This window comes from Rana temporaria, chromosome 13, assembly GCF_905171775.1.
Source record: "Rana temporaria chromosome 13, aRanTem1.1, whole genome shotgun sequence".
Classification (NCBI taxonomy): Eukaryota; Metazoa; Chordata; class Amphibia; order Anura; family Ranidae; genus Rana; species Rana temporaria.
This window is the reverse complement of record NC_053501.1, coordinates 17,348,516-17,369,726: the sequence shown is the minus strand read 5'-3', so window position 1 is coordinate 17,369,726 and position 21,211 is coordinate 17,348,516. Positions and strand designations below refer to the sequence as shown.

Below are 21,211 nucleotides of genomic sequence, written 5' to 3'. Positions count from 1 at the left end.
AACGAAAATCCCCAAATTCAGAAATTCTAAATATTAACTAACTAAATAACTAATATTAACTAACTATTCAATTATAGGTATTGGAATTTCCTTTCAAATTTGGCTGTTAGTGAACGTAACAAATACAAATTTATATGAAGTTACAAATTATCCGAAATAAAGAATGCTGCATCTAAACAAATGGAACAAAACAAAATAATAATAATATGTTTTTATTATTATTATTGTTATTTATTATTATTAATTTGTTACGTTCCATTAGTTTAGATTTGGCATTCGTTATTATGGATAATTTGTAACTTTGGATAAATTCGTTACGTTCACTATCAGCCCAATTTGAAAGGAAATTCCAATACCTATAATTTAATAGTTAGTAATAGTTAAGTTATCATTGGTTAGTTATTATTTCAGATTTTCAAATTTTCAGGTTTTTGAATTTTCAGATTTTTGTTCTTATTTTCTGATTTTCGTTCTTTCTTTCTTTCTACTTCTTATTATTTTTTGGATTTTCGAATTTCCGAATTTAAAATTTCCGAATATTCAGAAAAATTCAGGAAATTCGGGAATTCGTAAAAAATTCGGAAATTAAAAAATTCTGATATTTTGAATTAATGAATTGCACATGTCTAGTGGGGCGTTTAGAGGCAGAACTTACGTCATCCTTCCATTTTGCTTTTAAATGTCCTTATTTCTTCTGATAAATCCTCACTTCCTGTACTCCTGTCTGTAACTCCACACAGTAATGCAAGGCTTTCTCCCTGGTGTGGAGAAAGCCTCTTAAGGGGGGAGGGGGCGAGCAGGAGTGTCAGGACGCCCACAAACACACAGCTCCTTTCTCTATCTACAAAGTGAAGTACAGGATTTTTCTCCCCCCCCAAGTATCATACCTACCTAGGTGGATGCAGTATCAGTCCGATGCTGCATCTGTCCCCCGCCGACTGTAAGAGCCCTTTCACACTGCCAGCGGCTGAAAAATGTTGGTAAGGCGCCGCTAGCGTTTTTAACCCCCGCTAGTGGCCGAATAAAGGGTTAAAAGCGCCCACAAAGCACGACTGCCTTAAATGCAGCCGAAGGGCTCTCTAACACTTGTGGTTGGGCGTTCAATGGCGGTCTGCGAGGCAATACTTACATCCGAGTGATGTTGGGAATGGTGGAAAAGGCTCCTCTGGGAATAACAGCGATTCTGGTCTCCACCAGTCTCCTGTAAGATATCAATACATTGTGTTAGATTGCACTGCAAATCTACAGTAAAAACAAAGTGTACTGGAACCTTTAAGCTGAACTCTGAGCACAAGAATTTTCATTTAAATATATTCCTCAATAGCCACAAAAGATATATATCAACTTTGTGTTCACCAACTGCCCATACAAACCCAGATATTACCCTGTGTAAAAGTGGCAGTGACATCATCACTGTGTTCTACATAGCCTGTACAGAGAGCAGAGCTGTGGGAGGGGCCCGGCAACTCCACCAACTACAGGCTGCCTGCAGAAAACTACAGGAGGGGGCGGAGACAAGTTTCTTCTGGAGAGAAAATAGCCGAGTAACATTTGATTTTGCCAGAGTTTGCAGAGAACAAATGTACAGTACATGCAGTTTTACAGGACAAATACGCCCCTATGTGTTGCATTGCCACATCGCGTCACTGTGTGTCTGACATTAGAGTCTCAAAGGGTACGTAATCCCCCAAAAATAATTTTTTCTAATGTATCGCTCACCCCCGCTGGAGCCGCTGGTTAGAATAGGGATGGCGTGTTACCTCTATGAGCGTCTAGGGGTAATGATGATGATAAGAGCAATGACGGAATATCCAAGCAGCAGGTGTCTTTTCTGGTAGCTTTATTTCACCCAACACGGCAAAACAGTAACTTGAGGTAGATAGGGAAAGATGGGTGAAGAGGAGAATTGGAGATTCAGGCTTGAACAATATAGAAGCAATCCTGCATCCAGCGGCACTTTTACTTTCGTCGCCCCTCACGTCGAGGCGGTATAGTGTACCTGGACAAGCCTCTCACACCGACCTGGCAGCCAGGGTATCACTCAGAAACTTGAGGAGAAGAAATAAGTCTCTGCCACAGACTTAGTAGAAATAAAGGTCAGAACGGGACCTCTGCCACAGGCCCCTTCTCCAGAATGTAGGTTGTGAGGTAAATCCTCCTTAGTACATTTAGCGCCTGAATCTCCCTCAGGTAGTCTCTTAAATGGTCACCGACTGACAGTTTGATAACAGACAAACTCTCAATGTCTGTTCACCTTGATCCCCGGTGGATTGTCGAGGCCCTGTTGGATCGCCTGCCTCCGGGCTCTCCTCAGACTGACTCCCCACCGAACAGCACAACTCGCTTGGGATCTTCTCTCAAAGTTTGGAGGAACCCAGTAGATCACTTGGGTCCCGCCATAGCTTCAGTTGCTCCGGGCCAGTAGGGTCCCGGAACCAAGAACACACGTTGCACGCGCACCCTGGCCTGGAAGGCCATATCGCCGGGGGCCGTGATGTACGCACACCCTGAAGGTGGGTGCCGCACCCGGAACAAGAATCAGAAGACCCCAAAAATGGCGTCCGCTCAAGAAGTACCCTCCCCCAGCATGCCCCACGAGGGAAAACCCCTCCTGATTGGTTGCTGCCAAGAGGCGCTCCAGATTGAACTCCACTGCTGCCACCTGCCGCCCCGGGGTGGAAAAGCACCTCAGGAACACAGAATGAACACACAATAGAGTCCAGTTAGAACAGAGGCTTAATTTACACAAATTACCTGGATGAGAGTTAACTAACTCTCTCATCCCCCTCTAAATTTAAGATAGCACCTGGACTGAAAGTACACAGGCGCTACTCTAATTTGCTTTTCCTTTTGGTCCATTAAATAGACCAGTCACTGCTTGGGCACATAGAAAACAAATGTTTTCTATGTGCCCTGTTCACATTGCATCAGAGCCTGGAGGTGCAGATATGCTGCATTTTATCGTAGTGCACTGGATGGCGCTGCGTTCCACCACACAGCAGTGCAATGCACCACGCTGCTGTGTGGTGACATGAATAAAGTGTCACTTTGTGCACTTTAAATAAAGTTGATAACAAAAAGAAAAAAAGGGGAACTGTATAATGTGATGAAATGGGCATCACACTGCCCACTCACCGTGGCTCACTACAGCCAAAATGGACAGCTTCCTGCACACTAATGCCATGTACAGACGATCGGACATTCCGACAACAAAACCATGGATACATTTCCGAAGGACGTTGGCTCAAACTTGTCTTGCATACTCACGGTCACACAAATGTTGTCGGAAATTCCGAACCTCAAGAACGCGGTGACGTACAACACGTACGACGGCGCTAGAAAAGGGAAGTTCAATACCAGTCGTGTTAGTAGAAGTTTGGTGAGAGACGATTTGCGCTTTTCAGCCTTATGCCTTTCAGCCTGTTACAGCGCGACGAATGTTCTATCTCCATTATGAACGCTAGTTTTACCAGACCGAGCGCTTCCGTCTCGTACTTGATTCAGAGCATGCGTGGAATTTTTTTTGTTCCGGACTTGTCCACACACGATCGGAATTTACGAGAACGGAATTTGTTGTCGGAAAATTTGAGAACCAGCTCGGAATTTACGACCAAAAGCTCCCATCAAACATTTGTTGTCGGAAATTCAGAGCGTGTGTACGCGGCAAAAGGTGTTCTGGTTTATATGAAAAGAAAGGGCCTATTTTACCGTGCATATATCGCAGGGTGATACCGCGAATGCACCTATAAGTGGTGTGCCAACGCCCCAATATAACGAGAATTTATGTGGGAAGCTATTGAGTTGGGCTTTGAGGGCACACAGTACAAATTTGTATAGAAAACTAGAAATTTATTAACGGTAACGCCGATACTTATATCGGCGTTATCGTTACCATCAGGGACACACGAGGATTCGTTTGCTAACTGGGCTGCAGGATCCTGTCTTGGCAGTCCCATACAATATCCTCTGCTTTATTAACTGAGGATTCACAGACTGCCCTGTTAGACTTACCTGTTTATCCACCTGCACCTAGCCTAGTATACTCAGCCTTGAACTACCGCGTGTGTGCACCCCTGGATTTGAATTCTCATTGCTTACCAGCAATTGACGCTCCGATTACCATTATATTTTTATAATCCCGTGTTTTTGATAATACCCCCACGTTAGGCTGGATCAATACTTTTTGTATACCCAGCCACTGTGGGGTTAACACACGATCGTCGCTTGCCTATTCCCAATGCGGCCTACTTTATGCAATATCTTATGAACCTGAGGAAGCGCTAAGCGCGTAACATGTAGAGCAAGCCCTCCATTAACCTCCGGAATACTACATGGGATATACAACTCAACATTGTACCTATAACTGTGCTTCTCAAACGAAGTTTGTGTATAATAAGATTGTATATTTGTTGTCATTACCCTTGTAGTACCAGTTACTGACCTAATTTCTAAATTTTGATTTTACGTCTGTCTGATTTTATGATATTTCATATTAATAAATTTCTAGTTTTCTATACAAATTTGTTCTGGTTTATATGCAAGCAGTTTGAAACGGCACTGATAGTGTGTTTTTTTTTATATATATATATATATATATATATATATATATATATCTGTTGAACAAGTGCAAATTAAAAAATGTAGATCCTTCCAGAAATCCAGTGCATAGATTCCAGCAGTCCAGGATTTGCAGAGACAATCCCGTGTCTTGGCTCTCTGTACCACTGATGCGGTGTCATGGACCATAAGGGTGCATTTACACTTGCGAATGCACCCTGGCTGTGACTGTATGCGAGAACCCCAGCAGGAGTTTCTGTAATTAAGCCTGCCATATACAGAGCGATTCTCTTTCCTGCAACCAACCTCCCGGTGGGGGGGTCCCATCCACACAACGAGAATATAGTGATTACTGCTAGTGGCTATATTAGTTAAAATCCGAGTACAATCAGCCTGCCCATTCATGGTTCCAATCTCTATGGCCGGGTTTAGCAATGTGAGGCTGCTGACTTTTGCAGACAGTTTTGCAGCTAATCGGGGGAACCCCCGCTGGGTGGGGCTCTCACTTATAATTGCAGCCAGCTTGCATTTGCCCAGGTTCACACTGACAGCGGGAATGGAATCGGGTGAGTTCAGCTGAACAATTTCATTCCCGCATGCCAGTCCGACTTTGGGGGATGATTTCAGAGACATCTGTGCGGGAACTACTTTTGGGAATCGGGGCGGCGCCGCACCAATTCGGACGGTACCATTGCCGGCAATAGCTGCCGATTTGGCATGCGATTTGACACTGACATTATTTTGAAGCTATTCCTCCCTGGGAGCCACTATGACAATGACACCAATTAATCAAGGGACTATCCTCCCCTAGGAGCCTTGATCTCACTGATACTAAATACTTGCAGAGCTATTCCTCCCTAGGGGCCACAGTCCCATTAACACCAATAAATTAAAGGGATAGCCTCCTCAGGGGGCCACAATCCCTCTGACACTGATGAAGTCAGGTGTTATTCTTTACTGAGGGCTATGATACAAGTGACACCAATGATTTGGGGGCTATCCTACCACCGGTGGCCACAATTCCAATGAAATCAATGTTTTGGGGGGCTATTCTTCTCTGGGGGGCTACAATCCCATTGATTACTCCTTTACATACCGTATATACTCGAGTATAAGCTGAGTCTTTCAGCACATTTTGTGCTGAAAATGCCCCCCCCCCCTGGCTTATACCCGAGTCACCTTTTTGCGCCTGATCTCCCAGATTTTGGGGACCTGGTACCGGCTGGTCGTAGGTCTCCTGGACCCAGGAACTTGGCACACATGTAGCCCCATTTCTCCTCTACATGTGTGCAAAATATGTTGTCTGGGGGACCTACGGCTGGGGAGCACCAATTTTTCAAAGCCAGGCACCCCTTTCATAGACTCCCATGTTAAACGTCAGTCTAGTCATGGACACAATGAGGCATGGGCACAGTGAGGCATGGGCACAGTGAGGCATGCACATGGACACAGTGAGGCATGCAGATGGACACCCTAGGCTTATACTCAAGTCAATACATTTTCCCAGTTTTTTTGTGGTAAAATTAGGTGCCTCGGCTTATATTCGGGTCGGCTTATACTCAAGTATATGCGGTATTTAGAATTCTTGTACTTTATGATTATAAACTTTTTCTTACTGCTGGGGCATGGAAAGTTTTGGAAGAACTTGCCTGGCCCTGATCTCACTAAGGTTGAGGACCTTTCTCAACCTTAGTATGCGTGTGTCTTCCAGTGCTGGCGACCCGAGACAGATTTGTCCGGCAGTATTTAGCTGCGGAAAAAGGGCTAGAAAAGCCGGAGGTCTATAGAGTCACAGGGCCTGAGGAGTTAACTCAATCGGGTAAAGCTCTGGAAAATAAAAAGTCCAATAATAGCCATAGATCGCGTTTCCTGCCAAGGATGAAAAAACACTGATTTTGTTGTGCAGAGGGAAGAAAAGCCTTTGTATGTTCTCTTTTGTTGCTGCTGCCAGCTCTCCAGCTAGGAAAACAGAGTGCCGACTCCAGGTAAAAATGCAGAAAAACAGCCAGTACGTGCGCTAAGTGCGAGCACAAAGAAGAACCGCACACTTTAGAAAATACCAGCAACTGTGTAGCTGCAGGCAGAGCAAAGGGAAGCACATGTTTAAAGCTGAACTCCAGGCACGGACATTTTCACTGTAATACACTATATTATTGTGACACCTGCCTTTACACGCACATGAACTTTAATGGCATCCCAGTCTTTGTCTGTAGGGTTCAGTATTGAGTTGGCCAACCCTTTGCAGCTATAACAGCTTCAACTCTTCTGGGAAGGCTGTCCACGAGATTTAGGAGTGTGTTTATGGGAATGTTTGACCATTCTTCCAGAAGAGCATTTGTGAGGTCAGAGTCTCTGCTTTAATTCATTCCAAAGGTGTTCTATTGGGTTGAGGTCAAGACTCTGTGCAGGCCAGTCAAGTTCCTCCACCCCAAGCTCGCTCATCTATGTCTTTATGGACCTTGCTTTGTACACTGGTGCGCAGTCATGTTGGAACAGGAAAACATCCCCAAACTGTTCCTACAAAGTTAAGAGCTTGAAATTGTCCAAAATGTCTTGGTATGCTGATGCCTTAAGAGTTCCCTTCACTGGAACTAAGGGGCCAAACCCAACCCCTGAAAAACAACCCCACACCATAATCCCCCTCCACCCTATAATTTGGACCAGTGCAAAGCAAGGTCCATAAAGACATGGATGAGCAAGTTTGGGGTAGAGGAACTCAAGCAAGGTATAATCAAACCCCTCCTCAAGAAACCTAACCTCGACCCCAAAGACCCAAACCATCGCCGACCTGTAACTAGCCTTAACGTCTTCTCCAAGATCATTGAAAAAGCAGTAGTACAACAGCTACAAATCCATTTAGACACCCACAAACTACTGGACCCACTACAATCAGGTTTCCACCCAGGTCACGGGATGGAAACGGCACTTCTCAAAATATGGGATGAAGCCCTTGAAGCAGCAGACGACGGAGAATCGTGTTTACTGGTAATGCTGGACCTCAGTGCTGCTTTTGACACAGTAGACCACAAAATGTTGCTAACTCGCCTCACAGAAGTAGCCGGAGTAGCAGACGCGGATCTACCCTGGTTCGCATCGTACCTGGAGAATCGATCCCAGACAGTGAAACTAGGAGCCTTCACTTCGGAAGCACGTATAATTTCATGCGGAGTCCCTCAAAGATCACCCATGTCGCCAGTACTCTTCATCATATAACTCCGTCCGCTCCTCAAAATCATCAGTAAACAGGACCTACTCTACCATTCTTACGCTGACGACACTCAACTTTACTTTCGCATCAGCAACAAAAAAAACAACAATATCACGGACTAGAACAATGCCTCACATTGATAGACAACTGGATGACGGAGAGCCATCTTAAACTTAATGGATCCAAAACATAACTTCTTCTGCTTGTCAGGTCACCTGTGGCCAGGTGACAAGTGCACCCCGTTGGGGTCAGGGATGCACCACAGGGTAGTGAACCCTATAGCCGACAGCTGCAATCAGAGAGGAAGCGTGAACCCAAGATTCCCCAGGGCGCGGAGTCTAAGACCCAGCTTTGTGTTCACCAGAGCCTCTAGTGGTGAGGATGGCCTTCGCCGCAGCTGGATCCAGGTCGCGACCCCTGGAATCCCCTAGGTCACGCTCCGCAGGGAGAGAGGGGAAGCAGCAACCAGGACAACCAGGACAAGCGATAGTGATGGGTAAGCCGAGGTCAGGGCAACAGGCAGACAAGGGTAACCGAGGTACAGGCAAAAGGTCAGGGTCACAGGCAAACAGGAGAAGTCTGGGACGAGCCAAAAACGGTACACAGGAAGGTAAATGTAGCACACTGCAGACAGGAACTTAAGGCCCTTTTCACACTACAAAATAAATCCGTTTTAATAATCCGTTTTAAAATCCGTCAGATAATGTTAAAAAACGGAAGTTATACGTCCTTTATAAAATATCATTAAAGTCTATGGGATTTTTTTATGTTCCGTAAAGATCCGTAATAGTCCGTTATAACATACGGACGTTAGTTATAACGGAATATGTGACGGGTCTTGCACTATTTTTTGTCAATTTTTTGTCCGTTGCAAGTAACGGATATATTAACGTCCGTTATATTTTAACATTGAAGTCTATGGCACATGGACGTTAGTAAATGTCTCCGTAAATGTCCGTTATGTTAACGGACGTTAATTTTACTGAGCATGGATATTCAGGGGAACCCCGCTGTCAATTTAAAACAAAAATGACGTGCGGTTCCCGGTAAATATCCATAACCAGACCCTTCAGGTCTGGTATGGATATTCAGGGGAACCCCGCCGTCAATTTAAAACAAAAGTGACGTGCGGTTCCCGGTAAATATCCATAACCAGACCCTTCAGGTCTGGTATGGATATTCAGGGGAACCCCGCCGTCAATTTAAAACAAAAATGACGTGCGGTTCCCCCTAAATATCCATAACCAGACCCATTATCCGAGCACGTTGACCTGGCCGGCCGCAGAAAAGAGGGGGGGACAGAGTGTGGCCCCCCCTCTCTCCTGAACCGCACCAGGCCACATGCCCTCAACATGGGGAGGATGTCCCCATGTTGATGGGGACAAGGGTCTCATGCCCACAACCCTTGCCCGGTGGTTGTGGGGGTCTGCGGGCATGAGGTTTATCAGAATCTGGAAGACCCCTTTAACAAAGGGGACCCCCAGATCCTGACCCCCCCCCCCTGTGTGAAATGGTAATGGGGTACACTGTACCTCTACCATTTCATGAAGGAAGTAAAAAGTATTGTAAAAAAAAACACACTGACACAAAAGAATAAAGTCCTTTATTAAAAAAAAAAAAAAAAACTCCAGCGCTGAAAAATCCACTCGTTCCCGGCTTCCTGCGTTGTCCTGATCCAGCGACGGGTGCGGGTGATCTCCCGCGATGAGAAGATCCAGCGTCGGGTGATCTCCGCTCCGGCGATGTGAAGATCCATCCATCCGGCGCAGCAGCATCCCGGACCTCCTCTCACCGCTGGGCACAGCCCAGCGAATGAGCGGCTGAAGCTGTGACATTTCTTATATAGAGGAGGCAGAGCCACCCGTCACGTGACCCTGCCCCCTCTGACGTACCTCTGCTACATCACTGGGGAAGACCAAGAAGAGGAAAGGTCTTTCCTCTTCTTGGTCTTCCCCAGTGACGTAGTAGAGGTACGTCAGAGGGGGCAGGGTCACGTGACGGGTGGCTCTGCCTCCTCTATATAAGAAATGTCACAGCTTCAGCCGCTCATTCGCTGGGCTGTGCCCAGCGGTGAGAGGAGGTCCGGGATGCTGCTGCGCCGGATGGATGGATCTTCACATCGCCGGAGCGGAGATCACCCGACGCTGGATCTTTTCATCGCGGGAGATCACCCGCACCCGTCGCTGGATCAGGACAACGCAGGAAGCCGGGAACGAGTGGATTTTTCAGCGCTGGAGTTTTTTTTTTTTTTTTTTTAATAAAGGACTTTATTCTTTTGTGTCAGTGTGTTTTTTTTACAATACTTTTTACTTCCTTCGTGAAATGGTATAGGTACAGTGTACCCCATTACCATTTCACACAGGGGGGGGGTCAGGATCTGGGGGTCCCCTTTGTTAAAGGGGTCTTCCAGATTCTGATAAACCTCCCGCCCGCATACCCCCACAACCACCGGGCAAGGGTTGTGGGGATGAGACCCTTGTCCCCATCAACATGGGGACATCCTCCCCATGTTGAGGGCATGTGGCCTGGTGCGGTTCAGGAGAGAGGGGGGGCCGCACTCTGTCCCCCCCTCTTTTCTGCGGCCGGCCAGGTCAACGTGCTTGGATAATGGGTCTGGTTATGGATATTTAGGGGGAACCGCACGTCATTTTTGTTTTAAATTGACGGCGGGGTTCCCCTGAATATCCATACCAGACCTGAAGGGTCTGGTTATGGATATTTACCGGGAACCGCACGTCACTTTTGTTTTAAATTGACGGCGGGGTTCCCCTGAATATCCATACCAGACCTGAAGGGTCTGGTTATGGATATTTACCGGGAACCGCACGTCATTTTTGTTTTAAATTGACGGCGGGGTTCCCCTGAATATCCATACGACTTCTGGAGCTGGACTTCAAGAAAGGGTGAAATGTTTTTTATTAACGGACGTTAGAAAGGAATGATATAACGGATGTATACGGATATATACGGATAAACATTATCCGTTTTCAATAAAGGAAGAATGGTAAAATATTTATCCGTATGTATCCGTTATTAAATCCGTTAATAAACGTCCGTTAATAGGTGTAAAACGGATATTATAAAACGGACATACAATCCATAGTGTGAAAGAAGCCTAAGCTAACAACACGGTTGAACAGCAAAGTAGACCTGCAGTGCAACAGTTAATATAGACTTCCTAGGTTGTCCTGGGGTGGGGCCATACAGGAAGGAGAGGTGATAAAAAGGCAGCCAGAAGAGAGTCAGGCCTCTGATGGAGACATGAGAAGAAGGTAAGCTGCCAGACATTATTGCATGTCCATGACACTGCTTCACGCAAACCGAAAGACAAACTCTAGGACGGCATGGACACCACCACCCATTCTGGGACAAACCATCACCCCAAGCACAAACGTACCGCTTGGTGGGTCACAACTGCTAGGGCCAATGGTGCTCTTGCGAACGCTATGGCGGCGTGCTAAATCATTGTATCCGCTCACCTCCACTGCCTCTCTGGTCACCTCATTTCTGTTTACACCCAATGTCCCGGATAGCCTGACCTCGCAGATGTCCCACTATTGGATGGATAGGGCCTTATTTCGTTACGGCCAATTGGTGGATACTAGAACCAGAACACTGCGGTCCTTCCAGGACCTGAAAGACGCCTTTGACTTGCCCAGACATGCCTTTTTTAGCTACCTACAAATCCGTCACTTTGCACAAGCTCTGGTACCAAACCTTCAATTCTCCCCCCTAACTGAATTTGAGAAAATCTGTTTAGAGGGCTCATTCCCTAAAGGTACACTTTTGCGCACTTATCAGCTCCTGACTATGGATATGTCACCAACCGGACCCCAGCATGCCTACATGCGCAAGTGGGAGTAGACCTTGGATGAGGATATACCCTTGAAGACATGGCAGCTTATTTGGTCGCAAGCCTCTAGGAGCTCTATCTGTACGCTCTACAAGGAAAAACAGTACAAGATCTTGCTCCACTCGTACCAAACCCCTGACCTACTCCACTCTATATACCCCTCTTTGATCGCCGCTGTTGGTGCTGTTGGAAGGATGTAGGGACACTATATCATACCTATTTGACCTGCCCATTGATAGTTCCCTACTGGCAGACAATACACTCCCTCCTCCATTCCATCTTCGGATCCTGGGTGCCAGTAAACCCTAATGCCGCGTACACACGGTCGTTTTTCGGCATGAAAAAAAATGACATTTTTAAAAACGTCATTTAAAATCATCGTGTGCGGGCTTCACATCGTTTTTCGACTTCTGAAAAACAACAAAAAAAAATCGAACATGCTGCATTTTTTTAATGTAGTTTTTTTAAAATGTCGTTTTTCGGGTTGTAAAAAATGATCGTGTGTGGGCAAAAATGACGTTTTAAACCCGCGCATGCCCAGAAGCGAGTTATGAGACGGGAGCGCTCGTTGTGGTAAAACTACCATTCTTAATGGAGTAAGCACATTCATCACGCTGTAACAGACAAAAAAACGCGAATCGTCTTTTACTAACACGGAATCAGCTAACAGCAGCCCAAAGGCGAATAGAACTTCCCCTTCAGAGTGCCGTAGTACGTGTTGTACGTCACCGCGCTTTGTTCATCATTTTTCAAAAACGATGGTGTGTGGGCAACATCGTTTTTAATGATGAAGTTGGAAAAACTTCGTTTTTTGGACATGCTGAAAAATATCATTTTTTTTCATGCCGAAAAACGACCGTGTGTGTGCGGCATAACATTTTCCTTTTGGGCCTCCCACCTCCTTCTTTCTCTAAATTCTCTAAAAAAAACTCATGGCCCAGCTGCTAACGGCTGGCCGATGTTTAATAGCCCTGAAATGGAAAAGGAGGGAATATCCCTCTTTGTCTGAATTGCACTCCAGGGGCCGGATTCAGATACATTGGCGTATCTGTCCGGCTCGCGTAACGTATCTCCGATACGTTCCGCCGCTCTAACTTTGGGCGCAAGTTCTTTATTCACAAAGAACTTGCGCCCTTAGTTAGAGCGGCGTAGCGTATGTGTTGCGGCGTAAGGCCTCGTAATTCAAATGGGGATGTAGGGGGCGTGTTTTATTTACATTTCCCTTGACCCCGCGTTTTTGATGTTTTACTTGAACGGCGCATGCGCCGTCCGTAAAATCTCCCAGTGTGCATTGCTCTAAATGAAGTCGCAAGGACGTCATTGCTTTCGTCGTGAACGTAAATTACGTCCATCCGTATTTGTGAACGACTTACGCAAACGACGTAAAAATTTCAAAACTCGGCGCGGGAACGACGGCCATACTTAACATTGGCTGCGTCTCATAGACCCAGGGGTAACTATACGCCGGAAAAAGCCGAACGCAAACGCCGTAAAAAAAAAAAGCGCCGGGCGGTCGTTCGTTTCTGAATCGGCGTAACTCCTCATTTGCATATTCGTCGCGTAAAAAAAACGAAACGCCACCTAGCGGCCGGCCTGGAATTGCAGCCTAAGATCCGACGCTTACACCTGGCGGATCTTAGGGAGATCTATGCGGAACCTGATTCTATGAATCAGTCGCATAGATACGACCGGCAGAACTCAGAGATACGACGGCGTATCAGGAGATACACCGTTGTATCTCTTTCTGAATCTGGCCCCAGGATCAGAGACACGCACTGGTTCCAGCCTAAACTATGTTGTAATACAGAAGCTCTGAACTTCACTCAATTGCTTGGATGTTGACGTATATTTTAAACTTTTTTTTTTGATTATCTGTTTTACGTGCCTCAACCAAGTTCTACAATAGGCAACATTGTATGTAGACATCTTGCCGGATAAACGCTTTCTATAACAATGTTTCTTTCTGTTGTAAATGTTAAAATCCAATAAAAATTTCAGTTTTCAAAAAAACGAATCCAATACGCATACATGTGAACCGAGCCCTATGGAAGATAATATTATAACAGGTCCCAGGATCTAGGATAGATATGGAGGAAGGATAACAATGTAACAGATCCCTGGGGCAGATTCAGATAGATCAGCGGATCTTTAGATCCGCGTAATCTATCTTATTTACGATCCGCCAGCGCAAGTTTTTGAGGCAAGTGCTGTATTCAGAAAGCACTTGCCTCGAAAGTTGCGCCGGCGGATCGTAAATCCCCCGGCGGAATTCAAATTCCGCGGCTAGGGGGAGTTTACTATTTAAATCAGGCGCGTCCTCGCGCCGATCGTACTGCGCATGCGCCGCCGGCTAAATTTCCCAGTGTGCATTGCTCCAAATGACGTCGCTAGGACGTCATTGGTTTCGACGGGAATGTAAATTGCATCCATCCGTATTCGCGACCGACTTACGCAAACAATGTAAAAAATTCAAAACTCGGCGCGGGAACGACGGCCATACTCAACATAGGATACGCCGCATATAGCAGGGGTAACTATCCGCCGGTAAAAGCCGAACGCAAACGACGTAAAAAAAAGCGACGGGCGTTCGTTTCTGAATCGGCGGATCTCCTCATTTGCATATTCGTCACGTATACAAACAGAAGCGCCACCTAGCGGCCAGCGGGAGATTGCAGCCTAAGATCCGACGGTGTAAGTCACTTACACCTGTCGGATCTTAGAGAGATCTATGCGGAACCTGATTCTATGAATCAGGCGCATAGATCCGACCGACGGAACTCAGAGATACGACGGCGTATCAGGAGATACGCCATCGTATCTCTATGTGAATCTGCCCCCCTGTGTCTAGGATAGACACAGAGGGGGGATTACAATGTAACAGATCATGGGGTCTAAGATAGACATGGGGGGAGGATAACAGTGTAACACATTTCCAGGGTCTAGGGCAGACATGAAAGGAGGAAAACAATGTAACCATAGGTGTGTGCACAGGGTGTGCCAGGTGTGCCTGGGCACACGCTAATGACCCTGTACTAGGCAAATTTACCCTTCTGCTTGGCTGCAGAGAAAGGGACTGGGCAATCTCTGTCCTCAGTCCCTTTCTCTATCTGGAAAGTGAGAAATCAGGGGTCTGTTTCGACCCCTGATATTTCACAAAGGCCCACCAATGGTGCACCTAAAAAAAATATAAAAAAAATAGTAATAAATGATAAAGTGATATTAAAATATATATTTTAAAATAAACTACTGACATCAATCTCTGCCCTTCTGACACCATCCACTGCTCCACTGACACCAACCTCTGTCTGACACTGTCCATTGCCCTACTGCCCTATATGTATATATACACACACACACATGTGTTTGAGCTTTGGGGTGCACACCCTAATGCAATAGGCTGCACACACCTATGAATGTAACAGATCTCATGGTTGAGGTTAAACATGGATGGGGATAACAATGTAACAGATCCCAGGTCTATGGTAGACATGGAGGGGGAGAACAATCTTTATGTAGAATTAGAGAATGTGAAATGAGATCCATATGTCAGAGCGGATCATCACTGACAGAGCCGATGGAAAGAGCCGGTGATTGAGCCGTTACCGGGAGAAGGAAATTGTGAAAAACACGCGGCAGTCTCACAAAGGACGCATTGAGCGCTGGGGCCGGCGCAGGCACACCGCTCATCCAGCCATGCAGCCAACTCAGGGGGCGCCCTGACAGACTTAAATAAACACCCCAGAGATTAAACGCGACTCTCCGCGGAGAAGGCAAGGCCCCCACAGCCACAGATATTTCCCACGTTTCCAATAATGACAACAGGTAGAATCGCTCTGCTCTTCAAATAAACTGCAATTAGCGGCAGCCCATCACCGCCGCGCTACGCCGGGGGCAAACCATCCAAAGCCATTTCCTTTTTTTAGGCTATAACAATTTATCAATAAAAGGCCCTTTATCCACAGCTACACTCCGGGAGAATAATAAAGAACCATCCATTACTTTGTAGGCACGGAAGTAATGTGAAACTGATTATTTTATAAGCTGAACCTGTCACACAGCAAGATGTCAGTGTGAGAAGCCTCAGATGGAAGCTGCATTCCTCTGATTCCTTGGGAAGTGGCGGCACTCGCGGTGATCCTGAATAAATTCAGGTTTTCTGTTGCAAAACTACCAGGCAGCGTTCTCTGGAAATCTGAACTCTCACCTGATGCTTCTCACACAGGAACATTTTGGTATAAAAGGCACAAATGAATGCAGCTCTACAATCATTATCATATCACTAAATGGATGCAAGCCATTTAAAGGGGTTGTAAAGGTAAACGTTTCTTTCACCTTAAAGCGGGGGTTCACCCGCACAATAACACTTTTTCCCCTTAGATTGAGGCTCGTTTTGTCTAGGGGAATCGGCTAGTTGTTTTAAAATATGAGCTGTACTTACCGTTTACGAGATGCATCTTCTCCGCCGCTTCCGGGTATGGGCTGCGGGAGTGGGCGTTCCTATTTTGATTGACAGTCTTCCGAGAGGCTTCCGACGGTCGCATCCATCGCGTCACGATTTTCCGAAAGAAGCCGAACGTCGGTGAGCAGGCGCCGTATAGAGCAGCACCGACATTAGGCTTCTTTCGGCTACTAGTGACGCGATGGATGCGACCGTCGGAAGCCTCTCAGAAGACTGTCAATCAAGAAGGAACGCCCAGTCCCGAAGACCCATACCCGGAAGCGACGGAGAAGATGCATCTCGAAAACGGAAAGTACAGCTCATATTTTAAAACAACTAGCCGATTCCCCTAGACAAAACGAGCATCCATCTAAGGGGAAAAGAGAAAAAAAAAACATAATTGGGTGAACTCCCGCTTTAATGCATTCTATGCATTAAGGTGAAACAACATCCGACAATACTGGCCCCCACCAGCCCCCCGTTATACTTACCTGACCCCTCAAAAGTCCCGCGCTCGCCCCCGACATCCTCTTCGCCGCTCAGCCTGGCCGTTGATTGGTTACAGTGGATGGATTGAAAGCAGCGCAGCCATTGGCTTGCGCTGCTGTGAATCACATCAAATGACGCGGCACGCCGGGGGGGCGGGGCAGAGTGATACAGTGAGCGGCTATGGCCGCCGGCTGTATCTCGGGAGCGCGCCCGCAAGAACTCAACACCACGCTTGCATGAAGGTGTTGAATCCTTGCGGGGGGGGGGGGGGGGGCCAGACAGCCGCCGAGGGACCCCAGAAGACCAGGTTCGGGGCCACTCTGTGCAAAACGAGCTGCACAGTGGAGGTAAGTATAACATGTTTGTTATTTAAAAAAATAAATAATATATATATATATATATATATATATATATATATATATATATATATATATATATATCTTTAGTGATCCTTTCAGGCTTCATGTACACGGGACGTTTTACAACTGCTCCTGAACGATTTAACTTGACAGATAGTAACCCACATTTAAAACGTCCGGTTTGCCGCGCTTAAATGCCGCGTTTAGCGGCGTTTTGCTGCATTTTGCCACGTTTAAAAAAAAAATAGATATATAGATATATATTTATATATATATATATATATATATATATATATATATATAAATATATATATATTTTTTAAATGGCCTAAAACAAAAAAACGCCTATAAACGAAACGCTGCTAAACCCGGATTACCGCGTTCACATTTAGTCGCGTTTTGCTTCTGAAACGCAGAAATCTTTGGCGTCTGAACCCATTTAAACGCGAATGCCTAAAAACAGCAATAAATGAGATTGTGTACATGGTCATATAGGATAACATTGAATGAGGTCAGGGGCAGTTGAAAAAAGGCGTCCAACTGCCTCTGAACGTACGTTTAGCAGCATCCCGTGTACATGGGGCCTTACTGTCCAATCACAGGCTGGAAGCATGTCCGGGATCACCTGGGCTCAGAATACATGGGTTGAATGCTGCTGACCATCAGACTGAGGACATCTTATGGCAGAAGAGAGGTACTGCAGGGGAAATCCCATGATTATCGCAATAAAGAATTTTTTTTTTATTTCATCATTTAATGAGCTATTCAATTTTATCTTGTTATTTTTGGCTGGGGTTTTTGCTTTAAATGTACAAATCTAGCCGGTGAGTTTTATTTAGTTTTAGCGTAGGAAAGGGTTAAATCCCTTTAGGTTATGTTTTTGCTGCCTTTGTCCCAATGGGAGATTTCTCTTTACTTCCTGTGCTGGACATGCGACAGGAAATGAGAGGAAATCTCTCCAAAATGAACAGAGGGCCAGATCCTCAAAAGAGATACGCAGGCGGATCTGCTGTTTCGCCTGCGTATCCCTGTTTCTATCTTTGGAACTGATCCACAGAATCAGTTTCCCATAGTTAGGCAGAAGATCCGACATGTGTAAGGGACTTACACTGCCGGATCTTAGGATGCAGTACCGCATCCGCCGCTGGGGGCATTTCGCGACGAAATGCCGCTTCAGGTATGCAAATTAGCACTTACGGAGATCCACAAAGCTTTTCAGCTTCGTTTTTTCTCCGTAAGTATTAAGTTGCATGTGTAAAATTAGGGCTGCTTTTACAAAGTGTAAACTGTTTACACCTTGTAAAAGTAGACCCTTCTGTCCAGCGACGCGTTTTTTTTTTTTGTTTTACATTTGTTTTTTTCGGCGTATCTTTTTTTTTTCCCGACGCAACTTTATTGACCCGACGCGATCCACAAAGCTCGGCGTAACGTAATTTCGCGCTATGCACGTCGGGAAAATGACGTCACGAGCATGCGCAGTACGGCCGGCGCGGGAGCGCGCCTAATTTAAATGGGAATCACCCCCATTTGAAGAGGAACGCCTTGCGCCGGCGGAATTTAAGTTACACAGCCGAAAATTTCTAGGTAAGTGCTTTGTGGATCGGGCACTTAAGTAGAAATTTTAAGGCAGTGTAACTTAAATGGAAAATTTTACGTTACGCCGGATCTTTGTGGATCTGGCCCAGAATTCCCAGCTTAGAGAGGAGTTGTCACAGGAACAGGTGTCCCCATTGGTAGGTTTTCCTTCACCTTTGGTGCATAGGTGTGCGCAGCCTATTGTATTAGGGTGTGCACCCCAAAGCAATAGGGCAATGGACAGTATCGGTAGAGCAGTGGACGATGTGGAAAGGGCAGAGACTGGTGTCAGTTTATTTTTAATATTTTTTTATTATTACTTTTTTACAATTTTATATTTTTTTTTACAATATATTCTGTTTTTTTTTACAATATTATTTTATTTTTTACATTTTTTTTTTTTTTTGGAGACCCATGGGGGCCTAGGGACTGAGGACAGAGATTCCCCAGTTCCTTTCTCTGGTAGCCAAGTAGCAGGAGAATCTGCCCAGCACAGGGTCATTAGGGTGTGCCCAGGCCCTGTGCACACGCCTATGCTCTGGTGACAACTGTTACATTTTGTATTTCCCATCACTTTCTTTCCTGGTATTTCAGCTTTAATTTATTTTTATTATTATTATTATTATTATTAGTTTATTGTTAATTTTTTTTTCTTAGGGTAAGGTGTTAGAGTGAAGGTTAGGTTAGGGTTAGGATTAGAGGTTGGGGTTATTTATTATTATTTTTTTTTTTTAGGGTTATGCCGCGTAAACACGATCGGAAATTCCGACAAGAAAACCGTGGATTTTTTTCCGATGGAATTTTGCGTCAAACTTGTGTTGCCACACGGTCACACAAAATTCCGACTGTCAAGAACGCGGTGACGTACAACACTACAACAAAAAAACGAAAAATTAAGTTCAATGATTCCGAGCATGCGTCAAATTGTTTCCCAAACATGCGGGTTTTCTTGCGTGTTGGAATTGCATGAAGAAGATCGGAATTTCCGACAAGAACTTTTCCCGTCTGAAAAATTGAGAACAAGCTCTCAAATTTTTGCTGTCGGAAATTCCGACAGAAAATGTCCGATGGAGCCTACACGGTCGGAATTTCCGACCAAAAGCTCAAATCAAACTTTTCTTGTCGGAATTTCCAATCGTGTGTACGCGGCATTTGGCCCCTTTCACATGTGCGGACCGTATGTCCGCATTTTCATCCATCCGTTGCGGATGAAAACGGGACATACATTGGTCCCTATGTGATTGCGGGTGTCAGCGGATGACCATCCGCTGACACCCGTAATCACCCGCCTGCGCAAAGCTCCGATATTTTGGACGGAAGAAAATCCTATTTTTCTTCCGTCTGGTGGATCGGGTGAACACGGACATACGGTCCGTGTTCATCCGATCCCCCCATAGGGGAGAGCGGAGGAAAGACAGGGCGGGGACCACCCTGTCAGCCGACGGCTCAGCGGGGATTTTTTTACGGAGGATCCCCGCTGAGCTGTACGGACACACGGAGGCGGATCATTACTGATCCGCCCTGTGTGAAAGGGCCCTTAGGGTGTAAATACTACTACTACTAATAATAATAAAATAAATACATGTACAATAAATACACAAATCAATAAAAATAATCATAAATTATAAATAGATAAATACAATAAATAAATAAATAAATAGTATATAATAATAAATAATTAACCCCTAACCCTTAAAAAAAGGTCAAAATATCTTTATTTAGAATTTTTTTATTTTTGACCTTTTTTAGGAACAGGCCCCAAATGTCCACTTGGTTCAGTTTAAAGGGGAGTTCCACCCACAATTTCACTTTTTAAATATAAATACACCTGTAATACACAAGCTTAATGTATTCTAGTAAAGTTAGTCTGTAAACTAAGGTCCGTTTTGTTAGGTTGTTACAGCATTTAGATCGTTTATAATCTAGAAATAGATCGTGGCCATCTTAAGTGTGGGCATCATGAAGCCAGACTGTATGACTTCCTGGATTTCAGCTTTGCATTTCTCGCACATGCTCAGTGCACAAGCAATGTAATAGGTTTCAGTCAGGTTTGCAAGGACTACTGGGAAACATGATGCCTATCCCAGAAACCCTTGCAAATAGCCTAGGCAAATAAGGAGGAGGAAGTAAAGAAGGACTACAAAATAAAGGTATTTACAAGCAACAAATTAAATAAAAATTGTCCATTCTGAACACTATGACATTAGAGCATGCAGCACAGACAAACATAAAAAAATGGGTGGAACTCCACTTTAAAGATGAAACGGTCTCACTGCTGCCACCTAATGGGGACAACAATGGTGTCCCATACAGCCAGCTGTCTGCCCTCAGGACATTCTTCAGATACTTTCAATGCGTGTTTTCTCCGTACATGGAGTGCGCTAATAACCGATGAGAAAACAAAAAATTAAGTCACAGCCGGCATCTCTGCTGGGGGCATAAAGAAGAGGCAGAGGGACAATGTGACATGGCTGCGATAAAGAAGGAAGCCGTGTCCCACGGATGAACCCAATCGGGTGGGAGGGGAGATGTAGGGACAGGGGACCTGGGTGGGTATTCATGATGTGGATCTCCTGTGGGTTGACAACTATAATGAAGGTGTTCCTAATAATGTCTTATAGAGCCGGGATGGGCCCAAGAGGTGCTCCTATTCTGTTCTTCCTAATCTGAGATATTTTGGAGAGGTTCAGTGATGCAAGTTTATCAGCATTGAAACGGATTTTATCACATTG

The 21,211-nt window shown here is 45.4% G+C and overlaps 1 protein-coding gene across 1 annotated transcript in view; it reads right to left on the bottom strand.

Annotated features, from left to right (window-relative positions):
• TSHR (thyroid stimulating hormone receptor) overlaps nucleotides 1-21,211 on the bottom strand; it is a 92,265-nt gene that overhangs the window by 50,687 nt on the left and 20,367 nt on the right. Inside the window, exon 3 of the mRNA XM_040333814.1 lies at nucleotides 1,130-1,201. Coding sequence (XP_040189748.1) covers nucleotides 1,130-1,201 — 72 coding nt within the window. The remainder of the gene's footprint in view (nucleotides 1-1,129; nucleotides 1,202-21,211) is intronic.